This window comes from Leptonychotes weddellii, chromosome 6, assembly GCF_054177405.1.
Source record: "Leptonychotes weddellii isolate Sample4059 chromosome 6, ASM5417740v2, whole genome shotgun sequence".
Taxonomy (NCBI): domain Eukaryota; kingdom Metazoa; phylum Chordata; class Mammalia; order Carnivora; family Phocidae; genus Leptonychotes; species Leptonychotes weddellii.
This window is the reverse complement of record NC_138374.1, coordinates 20,460,160-20,473,496: the sequence shown is the minus strand read 5'-3', so window position 1 is coordinate 20,473,496 and position 13,337 is coordinate 20,460,160. Positions and strand designations below refer to the sequence as shown.

At 38.8% G+C, this 13,337-nt stretch overlaps 1 protein-coding gene across 1 annotated transcript in view; it reads right to left on the bottom strand.

Moving 5' to 3' along the window:
- The window catches only part of SORCS1 (sortilin related VPS10 domain containing receptor 1), a 107,988-nt gene that overhangs the window by 52,281 nt on the left and 42,370 nt on the right, over window positions 1–13,337 (bottom strand). Inside the window, exon 12 of the mRNA XM_081823576.1 lies at window positions 4,902–5,073. Coding sequence (XP_081679702.1) covers window positions 4,902–5,073 — 172 coding nt within the window. The remainder of the gene's footprint in view (window positions 1–4,901; window positions 5,074–13,337) is intronic.

The window sequence follows — 13,337 nt, the reverse complement described above, 5'->3', positions numbered from 1 at the left end:
AAGAAGAAGATAGCAGGAGGGGAAGAATGAAGGGGGGAAATTGGAGGGGGAGACGAACCATGAGAGATGATGGACTCTGAAAAACAAACTGAGGGTTCTAGAGGGGAGGGGGGTGGGAGGATGGGTTAGCCGGGTGATGGGTATTAAAGAGGGCACGTTCTGCATGGAGCACTGGGTGTTATGCACAAACAATGAATCATGGAACACTATATCAAAAACTAATGATGTAATGTATGGTGATTAATATAACAATAAAAAAAGATTATCTTTGCTATTCTTGAGCCCTTGCTTTTTCATATGATTTATGATCATGTCAATTTTAACCCATAAATATATGCTGGAGATTTTACTGAAATTGCCTGAATATAAGATCAGTGTGGGGAAAATTGGCATCTTTCTGTAATATTGCATCTTCCAATCCACAATCATGGTATATCTCTCCATACATTTATGTTTTTTAAAATTTTTTCCAAATGTGTTCTAGTTTTCTGGGTAGAGATATTGAAAATAAGGTGTTAGGTTTTCCTGTAGGTATACACTGTTTTTATGCTATTATAAACATATCATATATAATTATATATAATGTATAATATATATGTGTATACACACACACACACATATATATACATATATATATATATATATATATATATATGTATGATCTTCTATTGGTTCAGAGAATTTTTATCTAGGCTAACTCTGAATCTAGAGAAATTAAAATGTATTTTAGGGGCACCTAGGTGACTCAGTTGGTTAAGTGTCCAACTCTTGATTTTGGTTCAGGTCATGATCTCAGGGTCATGAGATCAAGCCCTATGTTGGGCTCTGCACTGGGAGTGGAGCTTGCTTTAAGATTCTCTATCCCTCTCCTTCTGCCCCTCCCTCCTCTACCCCACCTCCTGTTCCCATGCTCTCTCTCTCTCTAAAAAAAAAAAAAAAGTGTTTTAAATTATCAATTAACACAGGTTCAAAAATAAAAACCAATGGAACAAAATAAAGTATCTAGTAGTAGATCCACACAGATATGTTCAATTGATTTATGACAAAGACTCACAGCAAGTCAGTGTGAAAAAACTTGTCCTTCACTGGTGTTGGGTCAACTGAATATGCAAATGGAAAAACATACCTAAACCTTGGTTTTATTCAAGATAGATTATAGACTTAAATGTGAAAGCTAAAGAAAAAAACCTGTGGTGCAATTTCTTCACAATCTTGGGTTAGACACAGACTTCCTACACAAGCCACAAAAATCACTATTCATTTTATGTAATTAATGATAATATTTGGGTTTATATATACCATTTCAGTATCTGTTCTATTAGTCTCAGCTGTAAGTAGGATCCTTTTTCTCTCTTTCCTGCCTTTTTTTGTATTAATGAGGCACATTTAATATTATTCCAGTTCCCTGCCAATAGCTTGATAGTTAAATATTCTCTATTCTTTTCGCTGTTTCTCTAGATATTAAAGCACATATTCTGGGCATGCTGGTATCTAATATAAATTAGTACTTCTATCTCTTCACAGACATTTCATGGAACTTAAAACACTTTTACTCCATTTAATACATACTGAATTATTGTTGTCATGTATTTTAATTCTATATGTATTTAAACCCACAGTGGATTATCATTATTGGTCTGCAAAGTTATTATTAATTTCAATTTACCCAAATATATGCCCTCTTTCTTGCTCTTCATTCTTTCCACTATTGTGCTTTCATCTGGGTTCATTCTCTTTATGCCTGAAGAGTTACCTTTAGTGTTTCTTTTTATAGAAATCATCTTATATGACTCATCTTGGTTTCTGTTTGAGAAATGTCTCTATTTTACCTCTACATTTGTGTTTTTCCCCAGCACTTCAAAGATGTCATTCCAGTTTCTTATGCACTGCTTTTAAATTTTTCTTTTTGTTTTCTGATTTCAATAGTTTGAATATGATACCTAAGTACATATTTTTCCTTGTATATATCCTGCTTGGGGTTTGTGGATTCTTTCCAATCAACATTGATACACTGATACCTCCTGTCAGTTTGGGAAAATTCTTAGACATTATCCCTTCAAAATGGATTCTGTCTCCTTATCTTCCTTCTCCCCTCTAAGCCTCCAATTACATATGTTGGCCCTTTCCCTGTTTTCCACGTGTCTCTTCTTACTTTTTTCTCTACTATCCTTTCTCTCTTATGTTTCAAATGTTATACTTCCAACTGTCCTTTCTTCCAGTTAACTGATTCTCTATCCATCTGGGTTCAGTTGGCTGTCAACCCACCTAACTTCTTCATACCAGTTATTTTAAAAAAGATTTATTTTTTATTTGAGAGAGATGGGAGGGGAGGGGCAGAGGGAGAGAGAATCCTCAAGCAGACTCCCTGCTGAGTGTGGAGCTGACTTGGGGCTCCATCCCACCACCCAGGAGATCATGACCTGAGCCAAAACCAAGACTCCAAGGCTCAACTGACAGAACCACTCAGGTGCCCCTTAATATCAGTTATTATATCTTTATTTCTACAACTTCCATTTGTTACTGCCTCCTACTGATGACTGATGGAGAGTTGCATTTTCCGTCTTGACCTATATTCATGAACATATTAATCATATCTCAGACAACTGTTCTTTTATCTGATGCTTTTTTCCTCCTCCTGGTCCTGTTTCTTGATATATATGTAATATTTTAAATTAAAAACCCAATATTTTATATGAAAAAATATAGGTAAGGCTTCTGATTTATGTTATTTTCCTCTAAAGAGGATTCATTTTAGCTTCTGGCAGATTTAGAATGGGGGAAAACCACTCTAACCCCTTCAGAGACTGAAATAATTCCAGATTGGGTTTCAGCATTTAGAGAACCTGATCTAGTTCTGGGGTGTCCTCACTCCTAGGATGGAGCTTTCCAAGAGTCTCAAGAATCTAGTGTTGTATTATTCACCAGGGCTCTCCTTCTTAATAGTCCCTGAGCTCTAATTTTTATTTCCTCAAAATGTAATACTTTCTAAAAACTATACCTGACTTTTGCTTGTATCACTTAAGATATCGCCACACAGCTCAGAGAGAAAAAATGCACAGAATACGGTACTACTTCTCTATGCTTCCTTTTTCTCTGGGATCTGACCTGAAGTCAATTTTTACCTTCGCAGCCTTGTGAGCCTACTGCCAGTTGTTTAGCGAAGACTTTCTGTCTAGCCTTCTAACTGGGAATCTGAAACCTGACCTCTTCTACAGTGTGATGTATGAATTGGCAAAGTCCCTGAGGGCAAATACAGCATGAATTGTTGGACTGCTACAATGAATTTCCCGTCTCTGAGGAAAAGGGTTCCGTTTGCCCAAATCTTCATGACAATGCTCTCATGCTCTTCTTCCTCCTTATGTCTCTCTTTGTCTCTCTCAGAATCTCACTCCTGCTCTAAATATATACATATATATTTGATTTTCTGCGAGCTAATATGTCATAGCCTCAGGCAGAAGCCTGAAGATTTTATTTCTGTGAAATGTGAGCAACTCCAATTGGCCTAAATTGGTCTGTATCTTTCTACTTCCAGCTAAAGAATTTTGGGGAACCTTGTATTTAGGAGATTGGGTATGGCTGAAAGGCACTTATTAAGGAGATAACAGAAAGGAGTATTAGGTTAGAGGGATGGTTCTCTAAGCGGTCCTTGAAGCATCAGCATCATCTGAGCCAGAATTTCAAACTCATTATTTCACAGTTGTCTTTCCTACAGGAATTAAAATACCAATAATGTTGATCAATCCTGACAAAGTAATCCTAAATGCTTCATCTTTTCCCTTTCAAGTCACACTCAGAGCCTCTAAAGGCTACTCTATTCCCCTTGACTTTGCTCTTGTTTTGTTCTGTTTATTCTTGGAGCACAATGCATAACCTATAGTCTTATTATAAATGCATATTCTTGGGCCCCACCCAGCCTACTGAATCAGAATCTTTGGAGATGGGGCCTGGAAAACTGTTTTAACATGTTCACCAGCTAATTTTTATTCATGTTAAAGATTGAAAACCACTGAGCTATCAGAAGAAGCTGGAAGTCAATGATGGAGGTCTTAATCCTGGTATCATTATTAACTTTTTAAATCCTTTTGTGCTCTCAAGGCCTAGCACGGTGCTGCCCATATTTTAATACTCAGAAGACCTGACTGAAGGCAGGACTGTCTGGCTTGATAATTGAGATCATTTAATGAAATTGTTTATCCTTCAGAGAACATCTTCATTTATAAGATGATAAAAATGCTTGTGCATATTTAAAAATACATGGTATAAATTATCTTATCCACTATCTAAATATTCAGAAATCTCAGATAACCATAATTTGTCAGTCACTGATGCTCATAATGATATCACTGAGATGCTACAAAATTAAAAACGTTCAATCACCAAAGAAAGTATACTCAATTATATTTAGATTAGCCTTAGTGTTTTAGGTATGACCAGCATGCTGCCTTTGGAAAAGAAAAGCCAAGACGTCAGGTTGAAAGAGGAAGACAGCATCAGTATCTGTTAGGCTGAACATGTGTGTGTGCTAAATTATTTTTGGAATACCATTAATGTATTCTGAGAAAGCTTTGGGCTGGAAATGCCAATGAGGCACAGTTAAATCCAAAAAGAACTTCCAAGAAATGATATATTAAGCAAGAGTGAAGAACAGCTTGCAGTGAAATGAGAATAGTTGAGGAAGGGGAAATAAGAGCAACAACAACAAACCAAGGAGCCAAAAGTAGAAAAAAATTAAAAATGTCAACAACATTTAACCAACTGAGCCACCCAGGCGCCCAAATGTCAACAACATTTAAAATGAAAAAAAAAAAAAAATTAAAACAAAAACACCCGTACACCAAATCTGATTTCCTAGGAAAAATCACTAACCCCAGAAGATAAAGTGGCTGGGGATCTGGTCCTACCTCTTCCAGCTGCACCATGAGGGTAACATTGTGCCCTTGCTCTGCTGTCAACTTTCCATCTGCAGTGACGATGCGCAGCCCTCGCGGGGCCTTCCCGGGACACTTCTGCGGTTTGGCGGTGTACTGTTCTCTCACTCCGTCCGTGCAGTTATTGGAAACGACTTTCCTATACCTACATGGAGAAAAGCTCAAGTGGTAATCCAGCTCATTACAATTCGGATCACTCCCCATTTTTTAAGCTGGACCTATTACCGTGTAGCCCAGAGCGCTATGAAGAACTACACTTCACAGCACTATGAGGACTAGAGCTAATTCATACAAAGCACCCAACGGAAAGACAAATCATCATAGTAACATACTGTACCTACTGTTAGCACTTTAAGGGAATTCTTTTATTCAGTCACTCAATGAATCATTTCATTTCAGAGCTGTGGGAAATGCACAGTAGTAGAAGGCATGGTCCTGGCCCTCACTATGTTTATAATCTTGAAGTGATATGTGTGGATAATCCAGGAGATACTTTAAAGACTAGATAACTGAGGGTTAGAATGAGTACTATAGATTGCAAGGGAATTTGTGATTCAGACAAAGATTGTTATGGATTATGTAATTTAACATTAGCCGCACAGAGGACGCTATGGTAAGAGTTTTATACAGAATGTTGGCTAAATTTAATAGTTTTTATTCAATATTTTATGAGGGACTATATTGGCTAACTATTGAAAACTCCTATTAAGGAGACCAGTCTGCATATTGAGTAAATCTTCCCTCCTCTTTTGCTTATTTCTTCTTATTTTAGCTTTAATAGGAAAAAAAAAAAAAAAAAGATCATTCTACAAATTTGTCCTATGCAATTTATCAGATTCATAATAAATTAGAATCTGTGGTTTTAGGACAACTCATCTTTAAGACTTTAAGCTTCAATGTTATCTGTTCATCATCCTTTTGAGTGGGGTCCACAGTAACCACTCTGAATACTCATATATCAGACTCCCCAAGCCTGCTTACCTAGAGTGGTAAAGCTCAAAGTGGAAGCAAAGTCTAAGATCTTTCCACTCTTCTAGACCAGAAGTTGAGAAACTTTTAATATAAAGGGCTAGACAGGAAATGGTCTAGCTTTGCCAGCTATATGGTCTTTGTCACTACTCAATTCTTTGTAGCATAGAAGTAGACATGGATAATGCACAAAAGAATGGAGACAGCTGGGTTTCAGTAAAACTTTATTTACAGATATTGGCAGTGTGCCACATATGACCTGCAAACTATACTTTTCCAACCCCTTCAAATCTGGCCAATATCCCTTCCTCTGTCCCTGAGTCTTGCGCTCAACCACCTAAGAGCATGGTTGAGAAAGTCAAATTAAATACTGTCTGGGAAAGTACTCTGAATGCTATGGATCACTACAAGGTCAATTGTTAATATTTAATTCACCTCATAGGGTAATTGTATAAATTAAATGGATTAATGTACACAGAGTATTTAAAACAACCCTGACGATTAGCAAGTGCTTATGAAGTGTTGCCAGTTATTTTTGTTTAATATTATTTCTCCTACCTGTTCATAACCTTCACGGCCTCCAAATGTCCTTAGGATAAGTCATAAATCCCATAACCTTGTCCATGAAGCCCTCCACAAGCTAACTGCACTACATCTCTGAATTCTTTCTCACCAGAAAGCTCATCTGCCCTAGTCAAACCTCTCTTTCAAGCCTCTTGAAAGTACTTATTTTCTTTTGCTCTTCCTGCTTCTGTATCTCCCTACATGCTCTATCAGCTGCCTAAAACTTCCACTTTGAGTTAGAGCTTCTCTCTTCTGTCTCTTCCTGGGATAGTAAAATAGTAATTGAAATAGTAAGAAGTTCATATGTAGAGAGTACTTCCTACATTTGCCACTGTGCTAAGTTCTTAACATGACTTTTGTCATTTATCTTCAAAATATCCCGAACAGTTCTGCTTAAGGAAGGTATTATTATTATTCTCAACATACAGATGAAGAAATTAAGATTCATAGAAGTTAACCAGTTTTCTCAAGATCACCCAGTCAGGACCCCAGACAATTTGTCTCTAGAATATCCTCTTTACCACCACTGTACTGCCTCTTTAAATGGAATGAGATTGTCTCTCCTCTAAACTCTTAAAGGATCCTTAGGATTTATTGATAGGAACCCATTTCTGCCTCGTATGACTGTCTTCCTGCGTGTGACTATGAACTTTAAGTTCCTTGAGGGCATCCTTGTCCCTGCGGACATGCAAAGCTGATAATCAGGGGGTCCACAGTGGGATGACTGTGCCATTTTAAGTGTTCAAATATATGCACAGCAGGTGGTTATTACTACTGCCCCCAAACCTTTCAAGCACCTCCCTCATGAACCAGCTGTGACTAATCCTTATGTTTGGAGTCCCTGCTTCTCTTCACAATCCAGCAACTAAGGAGTTAGCACCCAGCCCTTCAGGCAGCCTGGAACTCTCTGCTCTTGCACTAGGATCCCTACTCATTCCGCTGGTCATTATCAAGCCTGAGCATGTTTAACATCATTCCATCTACTATTTAAGTAAATCCATTGGAGGTGCTTATGAGTGCATGCTGATTAACAGAGAAAATAATGGCAGGTGGGAGAGAGAAGGAAAAAAAAAAAAGGTGCCAGCACTGGAGAATGCTGACATTCTGGTACTAGCAATGGTAGCAAGAAAATGACCAGCAATGTCACATAGTAATTACAGCACCCCAGTGAGTTTGGGCATCAGAAACTCCCTGTGTGTTTCAGGGGCAAGGCGCCATGCAAACTAAAGGTAGCTTATGATTTTTAATCACTCAGCATCCAAGCCCACCTGTGACTCTGTCTTGGCGAGCGGCTCTGGAGGCATGGGCTCACCATCACCACCAGCATCATCAGCTAGAGAACATTCCTTTTGTCTGTCGCTCTTCTGACCAATCATTGCCTCGGGCTTTCCTGAATCCTGCAGCAACAGTTCTGCTTAAATCCTAAGCACGAATCCATCCCCCCCTGGGATTCTGCCACAGAGAAGACTGTTGGTAATTTTTTTAAAACACTCATTAAAAAGCATTCTGAAACCATTTTATTTCCTGGATGAAAATGGCATCACATTAGCCCTGCCAGACCTGTCCCTGAAATTTAGAAGAAAATTGTGTGCAGAAATACAGAGTTCATTTACTCAAGTAAGCACACACCTGCTTTTTCCATTACAGAATGGTTCTATTTTCATCCCAGCAGCTGTCCCTGGGTCTGAGTTACATAAATGAATAATGCATTTAATATGTTATTAAATGGGGCTGCTACCTCCATAATAACAAGGCAACTTATGATTATGTTGGACATAAGCTCTGAATATTACTGGGATGCATTTAGTTGGTAAAGCATTCTTCAGTTCACCAAGAAGAAAAGTGCTTTGTAATGGCAAGGGAGTCTTTGTACAATTACCGAAAAGGAAACATTCTGCAAATGTGCCTTTGATATTAGCGACCGCTCATCAGTAGATAGTGTCTTATTACTTCAACAGCCCCAACTTCAACCATTCTCTTCCTTCCCATCCCGAAACCCCTTTGTCACCTTTTCCTTTTTACCCCCACCTTCTTTGATTCTTCTTCTGCGCTTCCTGCCAGTCTTAGCACAGATCAAGGCCATAGTTTTTCTTTGTGAGTGTAAAACTGGAAAAAAGCCATGAAGGACTTCATAGCCTGTGATTTTGTTATTTAATAGTTTTTTTGGTTTCTCTTGTGATTTGGGGGTGGTGGTGGAATATGGATGTTTATGACTATCCACTGTATGTTAAGGTGACAGCATGGTCTAGCTCAGTAGATCGCAACCCTGTCTGTCCTTTAGATCCACTTGCCAGAACTTTTAAAACAAATGGATGTCAAGATCCGGCTCCCAGGGGTCTTGATTTAATTGAGAATTAATTATGTTATGATTTTATTGAGTGTGTTTTTGTTTTTGTTCTAAGTTCCCGTGGTGATTCTTGTGTGCATCCAGAATTAAAGACCACTGCCCTGGTGGTTAAAACTAGCATTGTAGAACCAAACTGCCTGAGTTTAAATTCAGGTACTTACTGTTTGAAGCTGGGCAGTTACCAAACCTTTCTCTAATGCTTGGGTTCTCTGCCTATCAAATAGGGACAATTATAGAATCCTTTCAACAACATTCTTGGGAGGATTAAATGAGATACTGCATTGAAAAGGGCTTAGCCTGAAATCTGGCACATTGTTAGAAACTTAATAAATACTAAAATATCAGTAATTAGTTAAAAAGTTAGTATTTAAAGCATTAAACATCAACTTGCTATTATACAGCAAGTTCCCAGAAAATAGAAGTGGCACTCTTATTGCCAAGATAATCTTAAGATCAAATCGGACCACGTCAATTCTTTCTTAGATGCATTCACAACTTCCCATGGGATTATTCAAAGAGCATCAGGTTGAAGTTTTAAATACAGTCCGCAATCTCTCCTCAGTGCATTTCTCCAGTTTCAGCTCTTTCCCAACATACTTCCTGAGCCCAGGCCATACTCAAACCTGCATGCCTTCTTTTTTCCTGTGCTGTTCATTCTTTCTGGGATGTTCTTTCCTCCTGTCAAGCTTTTATTCATTCTTTAAAAATCAGATTAGAATACATGTTTCTCTGTGAAGTTGTCTCTTGCCGTTTTAGAGTAGTTATCACACGTCATGTCCAAGCTAGAGCTGGAACTGTAGGTCTTCTTGAAGCAAAGCAGGTCTTACTGTCACTGAGCTATGGTGTCCCTCGTTTGTGCTCACAATGTGAAGAATTTAAATGTTTTATTTTCTTGGATCGTACAACGTGCCTTTGCTTTCAAGGGAAAAGTGCTGTGTTACAACCCTCAACAAAACAAATAATGGAGCAAGGCTTAGGGATAGAGAAGGGGACTAGCTGTGGCTACAGAGTATGACTAAGACTTAAAATCTTCCTAGACCCAATGTGCCCATGTTTCAAAAACAGCAACAACACCAACAAAAACCCTGTGTAGTAGCCTTAACACCTTAACTTAACACCTGTAACAGCCTTAACATTCAGAAAGAATGTGGTTCCATGGCTGACTGAGCAGGTTCTAAGAGTTTCTCTCTTCAAAGGAACAGTTCTCAGGACTTACCCTTTAAAGTGAGTAAGCAACCTTGTGATTAGGAGACCAGGAAGAGACTAGGTGAAGGGAAAAATTTTTCCTTGTATTAAGCAGGGTGGAAGCACAAGTCTTTTATTTTGACTAGTAAATGGAATGTGACTTTATTTTGAATGTCAACTTGATGAAACGGGACATATGGCCACAATAAACTAAATGACTTAAAATCAAGAATCATGAGACTGACTCATGGAATCCACAATCTGAGTCAACGAGTTGTACAACTAATTTATATAAAGAAATTTTCCTTCTTTTTGAGCACCCGCAGTCCTAGGAATCCTAATACTGAGTCTTTCAAAACTGGTCAGGGACATGTCAGAGTCTGAAGGGATAGCAGAGATCATCCAATACGACCCCTCCATTTTTCACATAAGTAAAAGCAGACAGACTTTAGATTTTGCCAAGGTAACATGGGAGGTGATTAGCAGCTCTGGGTCTCTGGACTGAGTTTGGTGTTTCTTGCCAATGTGCCATACCACCTGGATGAGAATAGCCAACACCACTGTCATGGGCAACAACAGCTACATGAGGATATAGGTCTCCACATAGCGACATTCACCTTCTTCTTCAATCCCTGACCCCAATGTCATCCCATGAAAATATGGAAAACCATATCTAAGCAAGGTGCTCTAAAGAGTCAACTTCATAGCCACAAACATTTCTTGAGTGTCTGCTGTGACACTGCATGGCTCTTTGCTGGAGAACCTCCACACGGGCCCCTGCTGTGTTGAATCTGTAAATTATGCAAGTGGTTTCCTTTCTATGGACTGTAAACACATGCACCACTTTTCAGACCGATTATTCTCCACGATGCACACTGACAAATCTGAGCAGATCAGACTGAATATCAAAATCGCCTCCAGGCACAGGAGTGGGGTCATCTGGGAAGACCACAGACAACCCTCAAAGCCCCTGGAAATAGCAACTCTAGGGCAATGAATGGCAGGTTAGCTGGGGTCTCATGTTCTCGTGACTGATACAGAAAGGAGTATGTTTCTAGAAAGCATTTTTATTTTTTTTTATTTTTATTTTAAAGATTTTATTTATTTATTTGACAGAGACAGAGATAGTGAGAACAGGAACACAAGCAGCGGGAGTGGGAGAGGGAGAAGCAGGCTTCCCCTCGAGGAGGGAGCCCGATGTGGGACTCGATCCCAGGACCCTGGGATCATGACCTGAGCCGAAGGCAGACGCTTAACAACTGAGCCACCAGGCGCCCTAGAAAGCATTTTTAAAACATTCCAAATGTATGTTGATAGTATGGAGATTACTATTTTGCTAGAATTTAGGTATATATATATTTTTTCCTAGACCCACTAAATGTTCTTACATAGATACTGAATTAATGTTAAAAATTCATGCTAAAATTAATGCTAAAAATCTTTTTTAAGCCTCCTGAGTAAATATCTTCATAGTATATTAAGAAACTAACCCTGAGGAACAATAAGAGCTGTCATTGTACATTCTTTTAGGAGGGATTAATGGCTTCTCAAAAGAAACCCCATAGACAGAAATTTCTATACACATACTTCTTTTCTAACACATCTAGAAATATCTCTAGCTTAATAGCAAGAAGAAATCTGTCCCCTGAGAAGATTTTCTTGGTTTCTTACAATAAACCAGCCCAATGCCCACTTTATTTTATATTTACAGAATCTTTTACGGTTGGCATGAAACAAGCAATGTCCTAGTTAATTTAGCAACTTAAATTTGCAGCATGTTCCCTGGATCCAAAACTGTATAAACAAGATTTAACCATCTATAAGTACAACTAGAGATCGTGCTTTGTGTGTGTGCAAACAGAGATATTTATAGACACAGATGGAGAAACAAAGAGAAACAAATTTAGGGTAATTTCAGCACTAAAATGCAAGAAAATACACGAATGAATACTGATTTCATTCTATTTGGACAAAAGGAACTTTTTCACTCATCAGGTAAATGTGTTCTCTGCCTTGAGTGGTGGAGAGGGACACACATGTTTTGATGCCTAATAGTTTTTAATCATGTGACTTTACGAGTGTATGCAGGGGATCATTTGTTTTACAGATGAAAAAAGAAACAAACAAACAGGGGCTTAGATTAAATATGTCCTAGATCTCAGTGCTGCAGTGATTATTAAGGGTCAAATAAATGTCAGGACTATAGATACACAATAAAGCAATGTCTCCCCTCTTCTTTACTTCACTCTAAAGGAGCCCTTAGATGATGACTATTGGTGATGGTATCTGAATTTTGCAAAGTGACTACTATCTGCTATGTACTGGGCTACATGCTTTATATACAGTTCCACGTTTGAGTCAAAGCAGGTATCAAGAGCAGATAGCAAAATTTTATAGATAAGAGGTGAAGGCTCAAAGAAAGGAAGCCACTTGCTAAGATAACAGTAAATGGCAGAAGTCATTTAAAACCCTTACTTGTTTCATTCTAAAATACCTCTCTTTTTCACCAGACAAAACAACCCCATTATATTTCCTTTCCTGCCCGTAACAGGCTGTGGCCTCGGTATCAGCCTCCTGGCTTTCCATGGACCGGTGTGGGGAAGGTGTGAGGGCAAAGGGTGAAAAGAGGCAGGGAGCTTACACTGGAGAACATGGAAGAACTTTGCTCACATGTGGTTCCATGGTGTGAACCTGAGAAATCAGACGCCACTGGACCAAGGACTGAGGACTAAGGACAGGTAGCGCCAGCCTCCTGGAAGAACATTTTGCACTCATTTCAGCTCTTATTCCAACTCTCTTTCCTAAGACCTAGCCAAGAACTAAAACAAGTTGCGTGACTGTTCATGTCTACACAGAAATGCTGATAAAATTTTTGGTGTCTCCCAAAAATATTATTTCTATTAGGCATGATAACAACCGATGCTAGATTTTTTCCATTCTGGTGAAGTAAGCAAACCTGTGGACACTGTTATATATACCAGGGTAATAAGGTGACTGTGAAGGCAACCATAACCATTTATAAAGTGAGGTATTACAAAAAATAAAAGGAGAAGGAAGGTTCACCTGCATGCTTTGAACTAAACGTTCAGAAGGTGCTGCTGGGAGATTTGCTTGTTAAACTTCACTGACAAGGGGCAGTCGTTCAATAGGCCCTTTCAAAAGTTCAAGTTCCGATGCATGTCTGCACCATGGGCTCTGCTGGAAGGGGTGTGGTGAAGCAAGAGGGGCGCCTGGCGAGTACAACAGACGGATGCTCTCATTCGCAGGCTGACCTTGCCCTTGTGATTCCTCTGTACTTGATCCCGGCCTGATGCCAATATAGGATCAGTACTAATAGAGCATGG